Raw genomic sequence first — 26,168 nt, 5'->3', positions numbered from 1 at the left:
AATCCCTCTCTAGAGGGAAGGCTGTGGGGCAAGTGGGCCTCACAGTGGGTAAGTTCAGAAAGGTTCAGCCCCTATCAGGGGCAACAACCCCTTGTTTTCACTTCAAAGCATTGTTGACAGATCCAGTTTGCTAATAACTCCTTGGGGCAAGGAAGGACATAGATAAATACAGATATTTACCGTATGGCACCATAAACAAACTGGGCTAAATGTCTAGCCCTGTCAGTTATACAGAGCAAAGCTGGGATTCTGATCCTAGATTTGACCTGGAATAGGTACCTGGCTTTTTTCCCTTGTTTGTTTTTAATTTCCCAGGTGAATCTACTGTGCACGCAGTATTAGAACTTAATAGCATGGGTGAAATGAGGGGTGGTTCTTCCTTGACTGTTCTCTATCCATTTCCAATATTATCCCCAAGTCCTGTTCATGTCACCTTAGAAATACCTCTTGATGAACTCTTCTTTGCCATCTGTACCATGATTGAGACCAGGTTACAGTTTTTCCTCACCTGTCCCATGTGACAGCTTTCTACTCTGCCTCCCTCTCACTCTGTCCTCATGTAAGTGCACACACTCACCCAGGAAGACACATGCTCCAATCCCACAGACTGCTCTCCATTGTGTAGCCTGAATGTTCATTGTTGTCATGATCATTTTTGTGAATGCAGACCTGATTGGACCACTCTCCTTTAAATTCCGGCTCAAATATTAGGCCTCAGCTTATCTGTGGCTTCTTTAGAAAAGCCATTCCTAACCACACTACAGTCCAGATCCATTAGTACAATCTCTCATAGCACACTGTCCTTCGTAGGACTTACTATAATTTGTTTGATTATTTGGTACCCCTCTTTCCAACAGATTAAGCTCTAGGGAGGCAGGAACTATACGTCTGCTCACCAGCATTCCTAGTGCCCATCGCAGAAAATGACACAAATATTTTGAATAAAATAACAGCCAGATTTTATATTCTTTCACTCCATTCCATTACATTTGATCCTTTAAAATGGTGCAAATATAAAATGTGAAAGAGGGATTTAAATTCTTTTGTTCTCTAAACTTCATAAGAAAATCTTAACACAAAATGAAAGGAAAAACTGAATCTGAGATATCCTGAAGAGGGCCATTTCTCCTCTGGTTCTTCCCCTGCCCTGATAGAATCCATACCAGTTCACAGATACCTTCAGGGTTTTTACCTGGATCAACTCAGCAGCAACGTTGAGTCGGAGTGAGAGTGGCAGTTCTTGAAGGGCTCGAACGAGTGACTCACTGTCCACATAAAGTGCCGAATTCTACACGTATACATGTGTGTGTATATATTTTTTAAAAGAAAGAAAATATCAGGGAATGATTAAGTATAACCTTTTGGAAATAAAAGATCAAAGAAAGTCACTAAATAAATAATTTACTAGAGCTACTTTTGACTGGGAGTAAGATCGTAAGTCACACTAGAGGGATCACAATCCTCGTCTCCACATTAACTATCTTCTTGGGTCACAGCTCACTCTATCAGAACAGCAGCAGAGCAGTGTTCCACTCACTTCAAGATGCATAGTAACCTGCAAACCATGAAGCTTTTTGCAATTACTGTCAAGTTGGAGAAAAAACATAAGCATTTAATGAAGTCTAACTGGACATTTTCCCTCAATTCACACTGCTGGCCCTAGGCAGGAGAGGGAACAGCTGACTAGGCAGGGAGATGGGACTATGAGTAGTACAGTCTGCTTCTCTTAAACCGAAAAGTGGAAAGGGGAGAACCCAGAAACACTCTCTCCATCCAGCAACATTCCATGTGGAACCATCACTCAGGGCTTTCTTTGGCTACTGTGGTCACTCAGAAATAAAGTAACATCAATGTACCAGCCTCTCAAACTTAACAATATTTGGGAAACATTCCAGATGACCTCTTGGTTCTGAATAGCTACTTCTGGATGTCCTAGCCACCAAAGAGAAACAAAAGTTAAAGGTGATACCAATGACCTGCCAAACAGGAAAATACCACTCACCACCTAAATCTGCCACTGACTGTCACAGGGACAGCTAGGATCATGCCCTGACTTCAAGTGGACAGAAACCCATCTCCACACTCCAGTGCTCAAATGCCTCATATATCAATGGGTTTATAATGACCAGACCACAGAGACATTACTGGTAGACTTAAGCAGTGCCCTGCCACTCCAGACCCACATTAGCCACCAGTCCTCACATTAATAGTACATGGAGATGGACAGAAATGACCTGACTTTTCAAGGGCCCTTCTGAAATCGTCCCAAGAGGGCTAGCTCTTGGTAAGCAACCTTGGTAGCACCAAATGGGATCTTTTGCTAAGTCTGTGAGTAATTCACACAGATAGCCAGTGAAAAGGTGAGCTCAAGCTTGAAGAACCTGTATAATTTTAGTCCCCTGAAATATTCCTGAACAGGTGAGGGAAGTAAGAATCAGTTACACATGAATGACAACTTCTCTCCCCATGATGATCCCTTCAACAATAACAGAAAAGGTGCTGGCATTCAGTCTTAACAAAAACCATTTTAAGTTCAAAACCAACTTATCCCACCTGCTTTGGACATGAAGCTTCACCATCCCATTCTTTCTCCTCAGCAAACCGGAACTGTGTAAAGGAGTCCCCTAGGAATAGAAAAAAAAAATTAATGAAAAAAAAAACATACAAAAGATATCACCTAGTTTCTCTAATTCCTTTTTGAAATAAATGTGCCATTTCTGAAGAGCTACCATTCCCAAATTTAGCAATACCATCCTGCAAGGTCCTGGCTCCTACACCTTTACACAGACCTCCTTGCATGGTGGGCATTCAAAAGTACTGTTAGAATTTACATTGTTTCATTCAGTTCTCTGCAAGCCACCATCCACATGCTTCCCAAGGGACAATTAAATAGTTCATGACTGCAGGAACTGCCAGCTGTTCATATTTAACATAGTTTCATTTCATCTGCTTGATGTATGCAAGGAAAGTGATTTGGGGAGGGGCAAGGCAGAAAAGAGAAGAATGGGACTGAAGGAAAGCAGTTCTAGACTAATTTATAGCATAACAGAAAAACTCTCCAAGAAGAACTTACTAACTTACACTATCATTCCTAATATCACCTGGGCAAATGTCAAATGCAAAATAAAATTCAAAGAACGTGTATTAGATCATAATGTAAATCATGGCGCACTGCTCCGAGCTCTTGGAATAAGAGAATCTGAACATGTAAGATCAACATAAACAAGCATCAAAGATGATCCTGTGTGACAAGCTCTGTCACAAGGCTTACTTTATAAACGTGTACATGTCTGATAATTTGTATTAAGAACAGTTTATATATAAAGAATTCTTCCCCTGCCTAGCTCTCCCAATTCTCCAAAATTTAGTCCCATTTCATTAACCCAGAGTTATCATGTATTTCTTCAGACTTCTGTTCCCAAGTCAGGATTGTTTCATATTTCATACATACTTCAAACTCAAAACCCCATCTTTCCTTTTCTTATCCCTTATGTGCTTCTACCCATTCATCTCCTATTTCTATTTCAAGACTCAAGTACAGGCTCACTCACACCCTCTGTGATTCTTCCCAGGTGATGTAACCACAGAATGTGTTCCTTTCTTTTAAAGTAACAGGGTGGGGGTGAGGAGAATAATATCTCAGAGATGGATGAAGGTAAAATTAGAACGTACCTCCAACTCCACAGTGTTCAAGACGCATGGATCACAACATTAACATGATAAGATCAAATACAAGGACAAAAGACTAAGAAAAAAAATGTAAAATCACTACTTTTAGTCATTGGTAAATCAATTTAATCCCTCAAAAATTGTAATAAAATTCTCTGAATAACTATTACTAAGGTCCTGTGTATGTATGTGAACACACTTACACGTGCATTTATGTATTCTGATTGTGTAAGCGCTTATTATAAAAATGTCTGTGCAACATTAATTTGTTTAAAGTGACCTTAATAAGACCACAAAAAACTCAAATTCTAAAATTTAGCAGTCATAAGCCATATTCACTGGTGATAGTAAGTAAAACATAAATTAGTCAAAAGTAAAAATAACCAAAACCATTTAGAAATTTTAAAATTCTCTTCCAGGACTTTTTATCAGAAATAAAACTATAGAATTAAAATATAGAAAAATAAATTAATAAAAGCCTACCAATAAATTGTGAGTAAAACTGTCCTCAGCTAAAGAGGTGAAGTCTCAATAACTTCATTACTAATAAGGAATGCACAAAAAGAAAGCAGTCAATTGTTTTACCATGTTAGGAAAAAAAGAAAAGAAAAAGAAGCTGGTGAAAAGAAGCAATAATTTTCTTAAAATTGAATAAGCAAACACACCAGTCTTCTAGTCTTCTTATCTAACTAACTAAAAGTCAGGGGGACTAAGCTTAAAGATATAAACTAATACCACTGTTGTCTGTTTTTGAAAGAACAGTCAGTACAATTAAAGGAGAGAGAGTGAAGATGTTATCATTGGAAAAAAGTGGATAAAATATGATAACTTGAAGAAAATAAACTCAAGTACCCTGGAAAACGCGAAGGAATTGATGAAAAAGGATTTAGAAAGGTGGCCCAGTTCCAAAATATACATTAAAAAAATAAAACAGTTCTCGCAAATAAAATCCAGATGAAAAGCCAACTGAAAGAAAATATTTCATTCATGATAGCAATAATATACCCAAAATCTTTAGGAATGAACCAGGAATAAACATTTACTGAAAGAAACTATTTTTAAAATTTTTACCAAGAGAGATGAGAAACTCATACGTAAATAAAGATATTGTGTCCATCTACAATTATATATATATATATATATACATATATATACACACACATGCACACACACAAATATGTATATTTGTATGTGTGTCTATATTTGTGTATATAACTGATAGGTTTTTTCAAATAAAGGGGGGGTGAAGAAATTGTTTTATTATAAAATGTATTCCAAAGCCCCAATGAATAAAATAGCAACTGATGAAAAAATGATGAGTGAAAGAAGAAAATCTAGAAATAGATCCATGTATGTAGATATCTATATATCAGAGAAGCAGCCTATGATATCTGTAAAGAAATAAATTATTTAATAGTGTTAAAGCACCTGGCTAGCCATGTAGTAAATTAGGCTAGAGCCCTATATGTCATGTTCTACATGGATTAAATATTTAGACATTAAAAAAATAACACTATTACATGAAAGTAGGCCTGAATTTGCTATCTTGAAGTGGTGGAAGTGTAAATTAAATACTGCAAAAATACATAAAAATGAAAATATTTTACCATGATAATTTTTAAAAATATATATAGCATATATTACAGATAGAACACAAGCTTCTGCAAACCAATCAAAATAAAGCCTTTTCAGAGGAAAATGACACTATCAACAGCCCAATATTATGTCTACAATTTTTCCACACACTATTCAAAACTGACTAAAAACCATCATGCATACCACCAGGAGATGAGACTATAATAACCAAATGCTAAGAGAAAGAAAGGATGAAAGGAAAAAAGAAGAGACAATAGAAAAATATCCACATAGATTAAGATAACTGTAGCTGTCACACACGGATCTTGTAATTTACCACATCCAAGTTTAAAGACAGAAAAACCAGAAAATCATAAACAATGACATCCGTGAAGTCATGAAGTCCCCTTTGAGCTACACTAAATAAAGGATACACATTAAGAAGAAGGTTAGAGAAAACCAAAATAACCTCAAGCACATTGTTTTATGTAATCCAACTTCAAAACAATACAATTTGAAGAATACTTTTTAAAAAATGACTACTATAGAACATTAACCTATCTAATTCTGTCATTGAGGATAAAAGAGTATTAGGACTTTTCAAAACATGAATCCTAGGACCAGAAGTCCTTTGGGAAACATATTACCAAAATACTTTCTGAATTATATGTAACATGCACAAAAAGAATGGTGGTATTACCAAGTGACCTATTGCTGTACCTTACACAGACACATGGATGTGCATAAACAATCAGAGACCTCCTTTAAATAAGACGGTGTTTTCAATTCTGCTCCAGTTTAATCCAGTTGCCAGAAAAGTTCCTGTCTCTCACACTAATGTAGCAAATCTGACTAAAGAGGTCTAGAATACAAAGTCTGTCATGAACAGTGACAGTCAACTGTTGACAATGGAACAAACATGGTGAAGTCTGTCTTAAGAGTCATAAGTGTTCATCAGCAAGTAATTACAGCACAATGTAATAAACAGAAAGCACAAAGGGAATACACCACTTTCTTCCTGTTTCTGCCAATGACTCACTTCATGACTTAGCGATTGCACAATGGTCTTGTGTACTTTTACGACATCCTCAAATAAGATGAAAAAGAAGATCAAGCCTGTTAATAGCCTGCATGAACAATTAAATCCCATAATATTCAACTTTGAAGATTAAGAATACCAGGCCTACTAAATCCAATGATTACTTATTAAGAAGGTATTTAGACAACCTGCTTTAAAAAAGGAAGTGAGGTGGTAAAACTGATTTACAGCAAGAGCTCACATTTTCCTTACATGATCAAAGGCTCCCATTATTCTATTCCAGCAGCAGTGTTCAAAGTGGATGTGTGCACACGAAAGCTGAGATGCAGGAGATGGTAAGGCACTACTGTTGTGTTCTAAAAGTTAACTATGTTGCTCTATTGACAGCTTGGATCATTTCTACAGTCAAAATTAATTATTTTTTTTTTAATTCAGTAATTGTGTGAAGTATATTAGAAATAAAAAATATGTAAGATTTGAAAGCAATCCTAAATGTGTTTCTGTAAATAGTCAAAAAATGTTTCAAGCGTGACACAACACTTCAATTTCTGGGGTTCCCACAGTACCACTCCTGACCATTGAACAGACCTCTAAGTCTAGGGGTTGATGAGTCTTACCTAATCAGTTACTGAGAGGATAGCAAGCTTAACTGTGTAAAAACAACACTGCCTCACCAGGACTCCGTTCTGGCAGAGCTAATCAAAGTATATTACTCCTCTACCCACCATCATTGAAAATTGGCTCTACTGAGTATATTGAATATTGCAAATGCATGGTATATATGTGAGCCCATCTAATAGCTGGCAGTAGTGAGAAATCAGAGTGCCTATATACTATCAGAATGAAGCCTGGCTACTAAAAATTTATAATAAAATTTCAAAATAGTTCTTGAAATTTCAGATTTTTTCTTATCCCAAAAGTCCTTTCTACAACTGTGATATTTGACTTTAATTTCAGCCAAGTATGTTTAACACCTGACCACTTGAACAAAATGTGTTTTGGTGAACCAATATTCAGTTAAGTGACATTCTATGAGAACATTTAAACTATTTAGGTAGATCTATAGGTACTGACCCAGAAGATACCCTTCATCTCAATTGCACAGGAAAAAAGCAAGTTTTAGGTCAGTATGAATAAGATAGTGTATGTGTGTGTGTGTGTGTGTGTGTGTGTGTGTGTCACAAAAATACTAATTTATGCATTGAAATGAGTCAAGACAATTAAATACCTATTTTAATACTGATTATCTCTCACAGGTTGGTATTAAAGGAGACTTTTCCTTTCTGCATAATACATTTTTCTGCTGAATTTTCCTTTGAAAAAAAGCACACATTACTTTTGGAACTGAGCCAAACAAAAGTAAGGAAATCTAGGGAGGAAAAAGCCCTGAATTTTCTAGAGGACAGAGACATTTTTGAAAATGCACTTAGGATAAAATATTATAGATCACAAAATTTGGACCCAGAACATCATTCAATCTAACCCATCTTCAGTCTCAGCGTGCCATGAAGAGCCTCAAGTCTAGGGCTCAATACCACATACATAGCCAGCTCGGGGTTAGACACCAAGACCTTCTGGCTCTTAGCATTTATTATTGTACTAATGTTAGTAACTTATTAATAAAGGTCTCTCTGCTGCTTCTACTAGGGTCTTCTGAGACTCTGGAACAAAAACAAATGCTCAAATATTTTATAATATTTGGTATCCTAACGTTTGATATGTTGACATGTTTGAAGATAGGAAAAATCTAAACTAAGAAAATAAATCCTAATTTTAGGAAATCACCTCAGGGAGTTCTTAAATTATGCCTATAGTACTTGTAATAAGAGAGAGAAGGCAGTGGCGGGGGGGAAGGAAAGGGAGAGGGAGGGAGGAAGGGGGGGGAGGGAGAAGGAGGGAGATAATAAAAGAATGGGAATGAGGTACTAGGTATTGAACCCAGGGATACTCTACCACTAAACTACATCACCAGCCTTTTTTGAGACAGGTCTCTCATTAAGTTGCTAATTAAGGTCCTCCTGCCCCAGCCTAGTCATTGGGATTACAGGTGTAAATTTCCACTAGCTCTAAAAGCCTTCATAACAGAACTCCAAGTATTCCAAATATGACAGTGTTGATGAAATAAAGGAGATATACCAACCCCATCCCTGCATTTATAATATCCTGGGATATAGTAAGAATTCTAACTTCTCAAACTCATTTAGAATTCCAAAAGCTTACTATCTTGTGGTAGATAACACTGCTTTCAATTTTGAGCTTACCCTTTCAGCCCCATCAGCCAAAAAAAAAAAAAAAAAAAACACTTCATGTCAAAAAAAAGCACTGAACCATAAAGCCTCCAGGGATGTTCAGATGGGACTATCAGGAAAAATCTTTATCTGCACAGACAAAGATTGTGTGTTTGGACAGTATAGGCCAGGTTTATGTGGTAAATGACTATGAAAGGTAGAAAACCTGCCCAAGCCTCATACAGTTCCTATAATTTGGAATTGGCAACTCCCATAACTCATATCCTTCTTGGCTTCAGATCTTCTAATAGAGAATAGAACCAGATCCTTGAGGGTACATACCTCCCACCTCTAGAAAGCAAGAGGATGTAAACTAGTTCTGGATAAGTACTTCATTTTAAGCTCCATTTTCGTGGCTCCTCTGTATCATGATCACCTTCCTTTACCCCACAGCCCACAGGATATGCCTTCAGCCAGGATGCAAATCTCTGAGAAAACACAAATGAACTTTATAGGCCAACAAATGTTTAGGAATACAGTCAACCATGACTCTGCCAGAGAAAATGAGACATTCCATTTTTTCTTTCCTGAAGTTCCCTGTTCTCATCTATGAAAGTAATATTTGGAAGGTCAGGTGTCCATAGTCTGACACAAATCAATCCAGAGAAGATCCAAGTTCAGCTTATAGGACATAAAAATCCTCACCACTCCCAATTTCTAACTTCCAAGGATAAGCCTTTTTAGATGCAAATTGTCCTTCACTTTAACCTAAAACAAAACATACCCAATATTGTCTTTGTGAGGAAGACTATACAAGCAGCTAGGGTGGCTATTTTAGAAGTTAGGTTGAGCTAAAGAACAACAGAAGTAATAATCTCTTGGTTTACTTAATAGTGACTCATAACTAGCTTTCTCACCAGCTGTGGGGCCCCAAAGGCCCCTGAGCATCAAATATCCACATTGAGCTTTACAGGATAGGATGTGCCTATCTTCCAAATACCCCTAAAACAGTTGTCTCTCATCTGCATAGAGTATGTGAAGGGAAAAGCCAGATACACTCAGTTACAAGAAAAAGGGTTCTAGGCTTTATGAGAACAGGATGATGCTGGCTTTATGAGAACAGGATGATGCTGGCATTCTGGAATTTAGAATCTATTCTTACCCAAGTAGTTGGTGAATACTCTGTGCTAATCCTGCAGAACTACAGACAATCTAGCACAATTTCTCAGATCAATCATTTTCAGAAGGAAGCCAACATTAAACCCTGGCATAGAACACCAAGATAAGGGGGAAATAATTTGACAAAGCTGAAAAACAAGGGAATACAAAGATCAATCTTTAGATGGACAATAAAGTCAGAAGATCTTAGAAGTGATCTGTACTGTGGTATTTCAGTTAGGATTAAGTCTGGGTGCATGTAATAAAGACTGGATAACCACAGCAGACAAGATTCAAGGTTGCATCTCTGACAGTTAAATGATGTCCAGACTCGGGCAGTCAAAGGTATAGTGGGGGCCAACAGAGGTGAGGCAAAGAACCTCACCTCCCCACTGGTGCATAGGCCTATCCACACGTATGGCTATATGCTGGACCGATAGTCTGTGACAGGTATGATCCAATTGCAGTGGTATCAACCTAAGACAGGAGGCTGACGCGTAGAGGTAAGAACCATATGTTGAATTGGACTACCTAACAGGCACGGTCCCTAGCCACATTGCTTGTTGCTTAATTAAACATCTTCCGATGCTAAGAGCCATAGCCAAGCAGTATGATGCAAGGCAATTTTGGTTGAAAGATGATGCCAGCAAGCCATTGAGATGATATGATTATGTTAAGATCTGCATTCTTATGGATATTAGACTCCTGGAGAGTTCCCATTAGTTGGGGGAAGTGCAGTAGGAGGGAATTCCGGAGGAGGAACTTCCTGTTGGGGTTCGGGAGAATGCCGCGTGGGCGGTCGAGAATTTTCCCAGGAGCATAAGGGGCATTGGAGGCAGTTTCAAAAATAAAGTTTGTTCCTGCTTGAGTGGCTCGTGATTTTGTGCCCAGCCAGACTGCGGCAACCACCATTCAAGATGACACCCAGGACCTCACTATCCTGTCAATTCCAGGTATGAGAGAGAAGAAGAGGCACAGAAAAAAGGGGCTAAAGTCTATACCATGTGTTGTTTCCCAGAAACAACAGCAGAACATTTGCACTTATGTTTGGGCCAGAATATAGTTTTATTGAGCCATAAATTATGCAGGATAAAATTTTTTCCAGGTGGTCTTGTGACAAGATAACAATCAGGGGTTCTATTTTCAAGAAGAAAAAGGAAAATGAATATGAAGTAGGGGAACAATATTCCCCAGACTCTTAAGGAGAAGGTTCTATTTGGGATGTGGGTGAGCTAAGGGTGAGCTTTGAGGGTGGGGAATTTGCTCATTAAAGTATGAGCTGGCTCCTAGTCATTTCATTAAAATGTGATGTTTAAACTTTTAGAATTTTATATAACATGCCTTCAAAAAAATTTTTTTTTCAATTCTGATTTGGGCTAAGTGTGGAATAAGAGTCTAGTTTCCAGCATAATGCAAGACTGTTTACTACTATTCCAGGGGAAATATACTCCCTGCTCTCCTTGACCTTAAAACCCAGCATGAACAAGGCAAGAACTATGTGAGACAGGGGAGGGAAAAAAAATCTGAAGTCAGTAATTTTTCATGTATCAGTATTTTAAGGACTAGGATGTTTGATTACTATATTGTTATATCGGTTTTGTTTTGACTTTTTTTTTACTTTTACTTTTTAAATTATACTTTATTTTCTCTCACTTATCTGTTTCCCTTGATTCTCTTTCCTTCTGCTAACAGCCAATCTCTATTGTTCTTTCACTCTTCCTTTAATTACTTCTATTATCTCTCCTCCTCCCTCATAATCATCACATGACATCAATTCTGTTCTCTCCATGTCCACCATTTGAAATTGTAAACCCTTTGCAAACTTACTGTTGTTATTGTGGGCAATAACTGATCACATCACTTATGCTGATTGTGAAAATTAACATTGTAGATGGCAGGACCTATTTGGTTTAATGCTGAACATTGCTTGTATTGGTTGTTGTTGTTATTTCTCTCCCCCTAAATGGTGAGGTATGGGAAACATCCAGGGACACTAAATCCACAAGATAGAAACTCTACTACCTCAGACCCACGCTGTTAGATGGGTAGTCACAACACAGGCTGTAGCTGTAGCTCAGAGGTAAAGTGCTTGCCTCGCATGTGTGAAGCACTGGTTTGATCCTCAGCACCCATAAAAATAAAGATACTGTGTGTTCATCTACAAATACATAACTTTTTATTTATATATGACAGCAAAATGCATTATGATTTTTATTACACATATAGATCACAATTTGTCATATCTCTGGTTGTATACAAAGTATATTCACACCAATTCTTGTCTTCATACATGTACTTTGGATAATAATGTCCATCACATTCCACCATAATTTCTAACTCCTTACCCCTTTCCTTCCCCTCTCACCCCTCTGCCCTAGAGTTCATCTATAAATAATTATTTTTTTAAAGCAAGTGAACAAATCACACCAAACAAACCAAGATACTTCAATAACAGAATCCACAAACACCACAGTGGAAGAAATGTCAAAGAAAGTTTAGAATGTTTATACTTAAATTGATATGCAAGGTAAAGGATAATGTAAGGGGTGAAATCAAAGAGAAAACACAGAAAGTGAAAGATGAATAAAATCAAGCAGAAATCCTTGAAATGAAGGAATCAATAAACCAAATTAAAAATTCAATGGTAAGCATCACTAACAGACTAGACCACTTGGAAGACAGTTTCAAACAATGAAAACAAAATATATAATCCTTGAAAATAAAGTATACCATGAAGAAGAAATGTTAAGTGACCACAAACAGTACTTCCAAGAAATATGGAATTACACGAAAAGACCAAATTTAAGATTTAATGGGATAAATCTCAGAGATACGAACAAAAAGAATGCACACAATCTTTTCAATGAAGTAATACTGAAAAATTTCCCAAACCAAATGGAAAAAATCAAATACAGGCTTATAAGACTGAATATACAGAATTTTAACAAACCTGTACCAAGTCACTGTATTATGAAAATGCCTAACATAGAAAAATAAGGATAGAAAAACTACAGGTCACATTTAGAGGAAAATCTATCCAGATCTCAGCTGATTTCTCAACCCAGACCCTCAAAGCTAGGAGGTCTTGGAATAAGATATGCCAAGTCTGAAAGAAAATGGATTCCAGCCAATAATTCTATACCCAGCAAAATTAAGTTTCAGAATTGCTTAAATAAAAACTTTCCATGATAAAAGTTTAAAAAATTCACAACTAGGAAGGCTGCACTACAAAAATACTTAGTAAAATATTTCATGAAGAAGAAATGAAAAATAAAAGTGAAAACCAGCAAAAGGAAAAACTAGAAGAACAGTCAATCAAGGAGAAACTAACTCAAATTAAAAACCAGAAATAAATCAAAATGACAGGGAATAAAAATCATTTCTCAATAACAACATTGAATGTAAATGGTCTAAAGTCATCCATCAAAAGAACAGACTGGCAGATTGGATTAAAAAACAAGACCCAACCATATGCTGTCTTAAGACCTAAAAATTCCACCAGAAAACTTTTAAAACAAACTCAAAGTAGCAAGATAAAAAATTAACACCCATAAATCAATTGAGTTCCTATACACCAATGATAAATCAACTGAAAGAAAAATTAGGAAAACCATCTCATTCATAATTGCCTTCAAAAAATCATGTACTTGGGAATCTAACAAAAGAGGTAAAGGTTCTCTACAATGAAAACTATAGAATACTAATGAAATTGAAGGAGACCTTAGAAGATGGAAAAACCTCCCATATCCTTGGATATGCAGAATTAATATTGTCAAAATGGACATACTACCAAAAGCGCTTTACAGATTTAATGCAATTACCATCAAAATTCCCATGTCATTCTTCATAGAAATAGAAAAAGGACTGGGGTTGTAGCTCAGTGGTAGAGTGTTTGCTTGGCACATGCAGGTACTGGGTTCGAATCCTCAGTACCACGTAAAAATAAATGAAATGAAGGTATTGTGTCCATCTACAACTAAGTATATATATGTGCAACCACTCTGGAAAGAAGTACGAAGATTCCTCAGAAAACTTATAATGGAACCAGCATTTGACCCAGTTATTCCATTCCCCAGTTTATACCCAAAGGACTTAAAATTGGCATACTACAGTGATACTACCACATCAATGTTTATAGCAGCTCAATTTACAATAGCTAAACTATGGAACCAACCTATGTGCCCTTCAACAAATGAATGGGTAAAGACAATGTGGTATGTATATACAATGGAGTATTATCCAGCCATAAATAAGAATGAAATGGCATTTGCTGGCAAATGCACGAAACTGGATAATATCATGCTAAGTGAAATAAGGTAGTCCTCCAAAACCAAAGGCCAAATGTTTTCTCTGATATGTGGATGCTAAAGCACAACAAGGGAGGGCAGGAAGGGGAAGAATAGCAGTTCACTGGATTAGAAGAAAGGGAATGAAGGGAAGGGAGGGAAAAGGAAAGATAGCAGAATAAATCGGACATAACTTTCCTATGTTCGTATATGAATATATGACTAGTGTAACTCCACATTATGTACAACAAGAATGGAATATTAGAATGTTATACTCCAAGTATGTATAATGTGTCAAAATACATTCTACTCTCATGTATACCTAAAAAGAATTTTAAAAATCTTAAAGTTTTAAAATTTAAGTCATGTCACTTAAAGACCACATTATCCAAATCATGGTGGCCCTTTAATCTGTCATATATCCACATATCAGAGAAAACATTTAACCTTTTCCCACCACTGCCAAGATAATTTCTGTCAGTATCCAGCAGCCAGCTTTGTATCTTTTACAATTCTTCCCACTGTTGACTTGGAAAGTCTGCTTTATTCTGAACATGCTATGAGCTTAGCTGAAAATGCTAAAATAATATTAGACTAAGAAGTTCATATTTTTTCTTGAATTTTCCAGTCTCACATACTATTTTAGTCAGCATTTTTGTTGCTATAACTAAAAGATCTGACCAGAACAATTGTAGAGGATGAAAAGTTTATTTAAGGGCTCATAGTTTCAGAGGTCTCAGTCCGTATCAACCAGCTTCATTCCCCAGGGCCTATAGGTGAGGCTGAACATCATGCTGGAAGAGTGTGGCAGAGGGAAGCAGCTCACATGATGATCAGAAAGCAGAGAGACAGGTCTCCACTGCCAGATATAAATATATATCCCCAAGCCATAGTCTACTACTTCAATTGCTACTCAGTTAATCCTTATCAGGGGATTAATCACTGATTGGTTTAAGACTCTCGCAACCCAATCATTTCTCCTCTGAACCTTCTTGCATTATCTCACATGTGAGAGCTTTTGGGGGACACTTCATATCCAAACCATAACACATACCAATGTAAAAAAATATTTGTTCCTCTGCCTCTTCCCTCTCCTTTCACTCTAAAGAGTGTGGAATATATTTATGCATGAGAGGGAAAAAAAAAAAAAAATCAGCATCCAACTTGCTTTCTCATCCCATTAGGTTTTTTTTTTCCTTTTTGTGCCAGTACAATAGATTTTCTTTTTTTAATGATTTTGAAAAGCACTATTCAACTGAGCTGTGATTAAAATGGGCAAATATGATATGCAGAATAATTTTAATCTTAAAAGGTTTTGTTTAGGCTTCATGTCAAAAATCAGCAAATAACACGCAAACTGGGATTTAATCTTCTCAGGTCATGTCCTTTGAGACTGGACTACAAGGCAGCTATTGCTCTTTGTTCTAGTGTACAAAGATAACACAGAAAATCTCACATACCATTTGAAGGGAGTGGTCCACAAAGCTTGGTTGTGAAAATAATGTGTGAAAAAACGTGCTTTCCACCAGTGGGGTGGTGACATGGTAAAGGATGCAAAGCCAGTGTTCTGCAATACCAAACTTCATGTAAAGCCATGTTCCTCTCACAGTGTGCCAAGCTGGTCTGATTCCAGTGATATCTGTGCATCTCAGATAACTTTCGGTATTTGGGAACCCGAGATGCTTTCTTTTTTACCCTTGAGGGAAGGGAGTAATTCATGTTATTTGTTCAGTAGTTTGTAGTACTTGTAGTAGTTTGTAGGAGTTGCAGAAATGTGCCACGATTTGAACTTTGTGGGGCTGCATGTCACCCTGCTTCAAAGCCAAGACAACTTCTGCACTTTATATACATCTCAGTCTTTATTACATATTCCTGGGACAGTGTAATGCATGGCACACAATAGGCAGTTAGTAAATATGTCCTTAATGTAATTATGCATGAGACTATGCATGGAAGAATGAACATATTAATGAATGCACAAATCTAAGAATGGACCAACAGATACATTGTCTATGTGACATGAAGGAGTAGGAGACAGAGAAGTAAAGGGAAAAATATTATTTTCATGAATCTTGCCAAATATATGGGCAGAAATATAAAATACAACGTTTGTAATCAGAAATTCCTGGTAAATCAAGGACCTCGAGTAAGAACAAGCAGGAAGGAAGAGAAGGTGGCAGAGATCTTCAACTGGAATTTCTCTTGAACCAGTCTCAAAAATGGAGAAAGAGGAAAAGAAACTAAAGATGGATCTTGAAATGCCAATTTCTAATAATTACAATTGTATGAGTGAACAATACCAATCTATGAGCTGGTGAGCTATGAACATGATCATCAAAAAAGGGGAGTCCTGAAACAGTTACCCAAAACACAGCTTTAAAAGATTCCCCTCACTAACAAGAAGCAAGTTTTAGAAATTCATCCCAGGGAAATTTTAATATATAGAAGAGATTTATACAAACATAGGCCTCGCTTACATTAGAAAATAGTATTTTCCTGAGGATTGTCTGTTTTTGAATTACTGTTTGCAGTGCATAGTGACCTACTATAAATTCTTTAGAAACTCAGTTTTGTTCTTTTTGTACTTTTCCCAAATAAGAACTGCTATCAGAACTACCAGGAAAATGCAATCTACAATCTACCTGAGCCATCAATTATGGGAACAGCCAGAAGGGGCTTGCTGTCCAGGAGTTCCTTATTAAGTGACTTACCCAAGTTGCTCCTGATCAGCTGCTTCAGGCTCAGATCAAATATGCAACAAATCTAAGGAGCAGGTGAAAGGGAGAATGGTCACAGTGTTCCATCAATGACACCAAGTTTCTTCCCCAGTTTTTTCCAATAGAAAAGAATGGGAAGAAGGAAGAACCCCGGTACCAGATATTTTAAACAGCTCTTAAGCAGCTCCTAAAAATGAAGAATTGGGAAGCAACTAATGAACCCTGTCAAATCACCAACAGGAGCCTGCCCTGAATGGTGTGGCCACAGAATAGTGAGGCACCAAGGCTTTACCAGCATCTTGGTCTTCTTCTAGTAAGAAAAAACTAAAGACAAGTAATATCCCAAACCTAACTAATGGTCAAAAAACTGAAGAACACGTGCAGTTGAGGCAACAAGGACTTTTTCCTCTTAAAAAAAAAGATTAAAAAAAAAAAAAAAAAAAAACTACAGATGTGTCAAATGCATATCCTTTCCCTGAGAACTGATTTTTCAAGCAAGATTCACATTTCAACTTTAAGCTAAGATTTAGGCATTTTTCATTCTTAACATATATTCCCCCAAATGGAATTCCTGGGTGCAAGGATAAAATATACACAATACTATTTTTGTATATTACCATATTCATTTACTTTGAATCCTACTTAAAATGCATTCATCTACTTTTACACAAATATGTATTAAGCATCTACTATGTAAGAGACTAGAAGCTACAGATTCAGAATGTTAAACAAAGTCCCTGCTCTTGTGGACTTCTTAAATGCCAACTAAAGGGAGAAGGCTATTTAAATAAATTTACCCATTTCTTGAAATCTATATCTTTTCTATTTATATTTACAATTTAAAATTTTCATATCAAGTACATTGAAAAACAGTTTACTTAAAACAATGATTTTTAAATTTGTCTATTTAGTTGCTTATAAAGTTCTCCATTGACTACATAATTCTTACCTAATTTGTTTATCCATAGATGCTAATCATTGTATGTAATCTGTGTAACTAAAAGATGACATCTGCAAATTAAACACTAGGCCATGTTTTGGGTCCTCTGATTCTATAACATAGCAAAATCCCAAAATGTTCCTTCATTGAAAGGTTTCTTCTTCTTGAACTTCCCTCCTGTTCACAGCTCTCACATCTACTCAGGTTTTTGGATCCTGCCTCTGGGAACATCCTCTCTGAATCCACAGCTAGTTTACTCTTAACTCCTTCAGATGACAATACCTTTTTTTTTAAAAAAAAAAAAAAAAAGCAGACCTGAATTTAAATATACTTTCTATCCTTGAAGCTTAACGTCTTGGTTTTTCATTGTTGTGTTCCTTTGGTTCATATTTTCTGCCTTACAGATAACCAATGGTTTAAACAAGGATACCGGTTTTGTTTTGTTTTGTTATATTTTAGTAACAAGCATGAGTTTATTTCAAGGGATAGGAAAGGGAAAAGGGGGAACTTTCAAGGGAGAGAATGGGTCCTCTCAGAGATGGCCAGTGTATCCCTCCTGCCTTCACGTTTTATGGAGGTTCAGGGAAGTTTCCAGAGTCCTTTGATTTCTGACTGATAGCACAGGAACTGCATGGACCACCTCAGAAAGGATGGCATTTGCCTTGTTAAAGGAAACTGAGTCCCCCTGTTTTTGCCTCAATTTCAGGCCCTTGTAATCAGTTTATTGCTCTCTGAAGGATCCTGAGAAAGCTTTCCTTGTAAGGGTCTTGATGTTCTAGATGCCTGGGTGACTGGGTGTGATATGTTTCAGTGATAAGGCAGAGTCCAGGCTACCCCCGGTAGGGTTTGACATGATCTTGAAACAATAGTTTTAATGGCTGGTAGACACTGTTTTCAATCCATATTGATTGATTCCCTGATATCAGTTATCCAATTTTCTTAACTGGATTATTATAGCGTTATCCCAAGTGGTTTACCTACCTCTGATATACTGTCCTCAGGTCCCCAGAAACTACACCAGAAAAGCAGAACAATTCATTATATTATATTCAAAATGATCTTTTAAAACTGCATATTTGAGCTGGGTGCAGTAGTGCTCACCTGTAATCCCAGCAACTAAGGAGGCTGAGGCAAGAGGATCACGAGATCAAAGCCAGCCTCAGCAGATTAGCGAGGCACTTACCAACTCAGCAAGACCTTATCTCTAAATAAAATATTAAAAAGGGCTGGGGATGTTGCTCAGTGGTTAAACGCCCTGGGCTCAATCCCTGGTACCCCCTCACAAAAAAAAAAAAAAAAAAAAAAAAAAAAAAGTGTATATCTGATCCTTCTAGTCCATTATTTAAACCTTTCTTCAATTGTACCATGTTGATTCTAGGTAGTGTAACAACTCTTGTTTTCAGGCCAAATAAGAGTAGCAAGGACACAATTTATTCTACTCTGTGAAACTACCAAAAAAGAAAAAAAATCTAACAAAATGTAAGAAATAATGGCTTTCAAAACACCATACACCAGATAACTAAGGTCAATCCAGCTTATTGGTCAAAGTTTTCTGCTATTATGCTGACACAGGGAACTAGGCAGAGTCCAGCAGACTACCTGAGTTGGGAGATGGAATTAGAAATGCAGGGGGGATTGTGGAGGCTTATTGTCTGCAGGAGAGAATACCTGAGAGGACAGAGCACACAGAGACAGACCTCTGGAGATCTAAAGAGACTCCCCTCAAGAACCCAACAAGGTAAAACAACTTATCTAGCATGCAAAGCAGCAGAAAAATATGATCTCTAATAAGAATGATTTATCAAATTAAAATGATATGAAAACTAGCAGAAAAGGTCATAAAGGCTTGGTAACATGGCATACGTCCCCCCAAAACAATCTGGCCCCCACCTAATTCTCCAGGAATCACTTTTTTCCCCCTAACACCATGCTTCAACTCTACTGAATTTATTTTATTTCTTCAAAAATGCCACACTGTCTTGTATTCTACTATTTCCCCTGGCTATAATGCTTGTCCACCCAATGGCATGCATGGAAACCTTAGGGGAAGGAGGGAGTTCTCATTTAATGTATTTAACAATATCGATGGTATAAACACGCCCACCATGGCCAATTTCAAGTTACCAAATGGCTTAACCATCAGTTTACCAAGTTACTAACTTTTTAAAAATCAACTCATGAGCTGGTACAAGCCTGTATCCACCCCTCATCACCTGCTTAGACCCTTATTACCTTAGGTCCCAAGTTAAACATTAATCCCTCTAGGAAAACATCAATGATCCTTCAAATCTAACTCAAACCTCCTTCAGTATTCCCATAATACACTGTACTTATGCTATCACAGCACTTAATGATATTCTATTAGAACCTATTTGATCCATAAGCCCCAAGAGGATAGATATTGTGCCTATGCATTAATTTAATAGCAGAGCAAGCATGCAATGACACTTAATAAAAGTCACCTGAATGGGGAACAAACCACTGAGAGGTACAACAACATAGATGACTCTCTAATGCATCAGGCGATGAGAAAGCAACCAGGTACAGAAGGTTATGTGCTATCTGATTCCACTTACATGACATTCAGTAGGTGACCAAATCCATAAATCCATGGTTGCTAGGAGAGAACTACAAAGGTATGTGGAGGAACTTTCTGGATTGGTGAAAAATGTTCTCTGTCTTGATTGTGGTAGTGGTCACAGACTATGCATCTATTAAAATGGCATGCCTAAAAGGGATCAATTTTACTTAACCTCATTTACTTCTCAATAACTATGAGTTTATTTTTTTCAAGTGACAGCAGAATGAACCAATTGATGAGCAGATAATGATGAATAAAATACAGCCCAAACTCTTAACCAGTTTACAGCGTAATGTCAGTGGAGGAACCGAGATTAGATAAATACTGTATTTGGTTTCCTAAGGTTGCCTTTAAAAAGAACCACAAGTGAGTGGTTTAAAATAAGAGGAATTGATTCGCCTGGTTCTGAAGGCTAGAGGACTAAATCCAAGGCTCTAGAGAGACCCCTTCCTTGTACCTCTCTGGCATCTGGTGTTGCCAGCAATCCTCAACATTCCAGGGTCTATGGCTACACCACTCCAATGCCTCTGTGGTCACATGGTCTTCCTCCTCTGGGCCTCTCTCCTGTCAATATTTGTGTGCAAAATTCCCTCTTCTAAGGACACCAGTCATGGGATTGGGGCTCTCCCTAATCCTGGATGCCTGCATCCTAACTTCATTCCATGTGAAAGACCATGTTTCCAAATAATATCACATTCACAAAGACAGGGGGCTAGAACTTGAACATATCACACAAATAGCTGTCAAACAGGGCCAAAATATTAAAAAGACATAGCTTTTTCTGGCTCAGAAGCCACAGAAAGAGCCAAGACTGGTCTTTTAAATTGTATTTAAAAGACCCTAAAAAGGAGGTGTAATTTGGGCCAGGAGACACGAAGGACAATAGGAGAGTGCAAGTAAAGTGGGGGAAGATTATGATGCTATAGGACAGAGGCAAGAAAGAGTAAATAGCAACCAGGATGGACCTGATCTGATGAATGCATTAACTGTGTGGTACACTGGAAAGGTAGGTGGGAACCAAGTGGTAGTTAAATGCCTAAATAAGGAGCCTCCACTTAGTTCCATAGCTTCTAGGTAGCCACTGAGAGAGTAATCTTGGTTAAAAAAAAAAAAAAAAAAAAAAAAAAAAAAAAATCTCCTTTCCCTCCCCTGCCCCTAAAACATAGTTCATAAAATGTGACAAGGGACTGTAACATTACCCAGATAGCAATTACTAATGTGCAAGCTGAGTTTTCTCTATTGATGCAGCCGGTATTAGAATTACAAACAGTTGGAGAACCCCCAAAGACTGCCACATCCATTTCATTCATCTGCTAAGAAAGTACCCTCTTAAAAATGCAACATTGCTTCAAAATGTTGCTTCAACATTGCTTTCACTAAAGCCTTTTCTCTTGCAAGCTGGCATACAAAATTTAGTAAGATTTCTGACTCACAGAGAAACTATTCTCCTAGATAATTCCTCTCTCCAAAAAGTGTGTTCCAAGAGAACAATTCATTATTTTACATTAAAAACTAAAGAGCCTCAGATCAGAGTTTGGTTATTTTTCCACACAAGTAGAAAGTCATCTGCAAATAAGGATACAGAACAAAGAATCTAAATGACAGGAGTTCTGCTGAAATTCAGTGAGAATGCCAAGGTCACAGTTATTGCATGTATTGTTCTAGCAGCTACATTGGTATTTGTATTTAAACCACCCTCCTCCCCAAGCTCTTTTCTAGGACTCTTATGATTGTTCTATTGGAAATGAGTCCTTGAAACCCTTTGGTATCTAGGACACTCTCTCCACAAAACCACGTTACATTCAAATGTTCGCAACACTCTGAGATTATAGCCACTCTACTTGGTGTAGAAAAGTAGATAGAGATTCAAAAATCAATTTAAAAATCTTTAAATACAAAAAGTCTGATTGTACAGCCACATATATCAAGAAAATATCATTTTGGTGTGTTATTTCTTTTTGAAAACACAATAATTACCTTAAGGTCTGAAATTTGACATTTAGCTCCAGGTAACAAGTTCAAATCAAATTATGTTTCTAATTCCTAATTGGTTCATTTCATAAATGGCAATACTTGGTCAACTTCATTACCAGTGAATAATTTCTCATTTTTCCCTCAGTAGTAGTCATGAGACACCTTTCCTACCTTTCCTACATGGTTTCCTCAGTACCAAGTTTGAGTACTATTCTATAATTTCAAAAGCAAATGCAAATAATTTAAGGGTAAATTGCTGATTTGTACCTTTACTATCCTAAACTGAAAACCCTTTTTCTCACATTTTTTTAACTTAATTGTTTTTTGGTGGAGGTGGGGGGTTGAGGAGGGTTTTGTTGTTGCTGCTGCTTTTTGGTAGTTCTGGAAATGGAATCCAGAACCTTGCACATGCTAGGCAAGCATTCTACCACTGACTACACTCCCACCCTTTTTATGTTGTTAGTAACAACTATATTGAGATATAGCTCACATGTACCTTTCCACATATTTACTGAACATTAAGGTTTTAATATATTCAGAGTTGTGCAAATCAATTTCAAAACATTCTCATTATACACAAAGGAAAACCATACCTATCAGCAGCTATTCTCCTTTTTCTCCTTACCCCTCAACCCCTAGACAACCATTGATCTATTTTTGTCTGTTAGATGTCCCTGTTCGGTAGATTTCATATAGATGGGACGATAAAACTTGATCTTTTGTGACTGGCCTCAATCACTTAGCACAATGTTTTCAAGGTTCATCCATATTGTCTGTGCTATTTGTACTTTTGATCATTAACTGATAATACATTGGATTCTATCCTAGTCATTTCAATTCTATAACAAAATACCTAAATTGGGTAACTTATACATAACAGATATTTTTCTCAGAAGTGGCTGAGGAGAGGCTGGGGTTGTAACTCAGTGGTAGAGCATTCGCCTAGCATATGTGAAGCATTGGGTTCGATCCTCAGCACCACATAATAAATAAATAAAATGAAGGTAATGTGTTCATCTACAACTAAAAAATATTAGAAAAAATAAAAAGTTTTTTTTTTTTAAAAAGAAATGGTTGAGAAGTCTATAATCAAAGCACTGACAGATTCCGTGTCTGGTGAAGGCCCATTTCCTGGTTCAAAGATGGCACCTCCTCGGTGTCTTCACATGGTGGGAGGAACAAGCAAGCTCCTATAAGCTATAAAGACACTACACTATTATCTGGCCTCAAGACCTAATCACCGCCCCAAAGGCCCTACCTCCTGATAACATCACCTGGGGGGTTAGGATTTCAACATAGGAATGGGAAGGGGCTAGGAAACACAAGCATTCATACCATAGCATATGGCTACGCTGTACATTATTTTTCCACTCACTGATGTAGCTTTACTTTCTTTGAACTCAAATTGTGCTTGATTTTACTGACTTTTTTTAAAAATAGATTTTATTGTATACATTTGAGGTTACCACATAACATTATGGGAACACAAGGAGAGTAGAATAGTTATTATAATGAACCACATGACCACATCTATCTCACATAATTTTTGTATATGAGAAATAAGAGCAGCTAAAATCTACTTATTTAACAAAATTCCCTAAAGTGATTCTATTAATTACAGTCCTCATATTGTAAATCAGATCTCTGGACTTATTCATCTTATGTATCTGTTACTTGGAATCCTTTGACTTACAGTTCCTTCTTTTTTCCTGCCCCTAATAATCATTGTTTTCTTCTCTATCTCCATATACTTGACCTTTTCTAAAATTTCTTATTTTTAGAATACACACATGATTTCATTTAATATTTTTCTTTCTCTACCTGCTTATCTCAAAATGGCAGGATCTCTATTTTCCCATTCTTATTGAAATATATATTGAGATTAATATGCCACAATTGCACAAATTGAGTTTATCCAGTTGGTACACTCACAGATCTAGCACTTACATCAAGAAACTGAACATTACAACATGCCAGAAGTATGTCAGGGTAAAATAGGGTCCTGATGAAATGAGTTTCAACTGTTTTCATAGTTACAGACCTGGGAGTATATGATATAAACTCTTCATATCTGACTTTTTCACTCACTATACTGCTCACAGGGATTTCATTCATGATTGTACAGGAGTGGAGAGTAGAATGGGGTAACCTGAGGTTGTGGAGAATATTGTGGGGAGGCTGATCAATGATACTGTTACATGTAGAAGTTCTGGTGTGTTACTACACAGTAGGGCAACTGTAGATAATAATGAACTCTACATTTCAAAAGAGAAGAAATTATTTTGAGAAGTTTCACTATAAAGATATAATAAAAGTATAATAGATATATTTGACTTGATTTAAACATTGATTCTTTTATAAAGCCGATTAGTATTCGTGTGTGTGTGTGTGTGTGTGTGTGTGTGTGTATCATATTTTATCTATTTGCTCATCGATAGACATAGATTGTTTCCATAACTTGGCTGTTATGAATAATGCTATATGAACCCCAGAGTACAGTCAACTCTTAGACATACTGATTTCAAATATTTTGGGTACATATCCAAAAGACAGATTCCTGGGTCATAAGTTAATGCCATCTTCTAATTCTTTTAGGAGCCTCCATACGCTTCTCCATAATGGGTATACCCATTTTGCTTTCCACTAAGTACCTGCATAAGGGTTCCCATTTCTGTATACCCTAACAATTTGCTATCTCATCTTTTCGATAATAGTTATTCTAATAGGCGTGAAGTGATTTGTGGTTTGAATTTGCACTTCCCTGATGATAAGCACCCTATCATATAGTATTGTTTCAGGGTCTTTGTCCGTTTTCTTAAAAATGAGATTATTTTCCTACTACTGAGTTATAATTAATTATAAATTTTGGATATTAACTCTTTATCAGATATGTGGTTTGCAAATATATTTTCCTAACTCATAGGTTGCCTTCCTTTGCTGCCCAGAAAGAAGTTTTTAAGTTTGATGTAGTCCCATTCTTTTATGGAATAAGACAAAGGTCTGAGTGCATTCTTTTGTATGTGGAAACTCAGTTTTTCTAGCATTGTTTGAGACTATCCTTTCCCAAGGATACTTTCCCTTTTGTTGAAAAATAGTTGACCAAGAATGTTTGGATTCATTTCTGGGCTATTTTATTTCACTGGTTTATGTTTCTGTTTTTATGTCAGTACATATTGTTTTTGTTATTGCTACTTTGTACTATAATTTTATAAGTACCATGCGCCAAACGATTGCACCATTGGAGCTTCAAGTACTATAATTTTAAATCAGGAATTGTGATGCCTCCAACTTGTTTTTCTTTTCGATACTACTTTGGCTATTCAGAGTTTTTCCTGGTTCTTTCTGAATTTTAGGATACTTTTCTATTTCTGTGAATAATGCCATTACAATTTAGATAAGAGCTGTTAAATTTGTATATTGCTTTGAATAGTATGAATATTTTAACAATTTTAATTCTTTTGATCCACAAACATGGATATCTTTCTATTTACTCATGTTTTCTTCATTTTTTTTCATCAATGTTTTAGTTTTCAGTGGAGAAGTCCGTTACCTCCCTGATTCAATTAATTCTTAGGTATTTCATTTTTTTCTTCTTGGTCATATTATTGAAGTAGACTTGTCCCTGACACTCAAAGTTGGTTTAATGTAGGCAAATCAATCAGTGTGCTACACCACAGTGATAGAATGAAAGACAAAAACACATGATAATTACAGTTGATGCAGAAAAAGCATTTGATGTAGTTCAGCTTCCTTTAGTGATGAAAGCTCTAAATAGTTTAGGTTTAGAAAGAAATTTCCCCACATAATAAAGTCCATGCATGAAAAACCCACAGATAACATCATAATCCATATAGAACAACTAAAAGCATTCCCATGAAAATCCAACAAGGCAGGGATGCCTATACTCACTAATTCTACTCAACATAGAAATGGAATTACTATCAAGAGCAGACAAGAAAAAAAAAGCAATCAAATTAGAAAGGAATAAATTATCCCTAATT

The 26,168-nt window shown here is 36.6% G+C and overlaps 1 protein-coding gene across 1 annotated transcript in view; it reads right to left on the bottom strand.

Annotated features, from left to right (window-relative positions):
- The window catches only part of Aven (apoptosis and caspase activation inhibitor), a 167,769-nt gene that overhangs the window by 2,116 nt on the left and 139,485 nt on the right, over positions 1-26,168 (bottom strand). The window contains exons 3-4 of the mRNA XM_076848460.2: positions 2,554-2,624; positions 1,193-1,288 (exon numbers count right to left, since the gene is read on the bottom strand). Of these exons, the coding sequence (XP_076704575.2) occupies positions 1,193-1,288; positions 2,554-2,624 (167 nt within the window). The remainder of the gene's footprint in view (positions 1-1,192; positions 1,289-2,553; positions 2,625-26,168) is intronic.

Source organism: Callospermophilus lateralis, chromosome 3 (assembly GCF_048772815.1).
Source record: "Callospermophilus lateralis isolate mCalLat2 chromosome 3, mCalLat2.hap1, whole genome shotgun sequence".
NCBI lineage: Eukaryota > Metazoa > Chordata > Mammalia > Rodentia > Sciuridae > Callospermophilus > Callospermophilus lateralis.
This window is presented reverse-complemented; position numbering and strand designations above follow the sequence as displayed.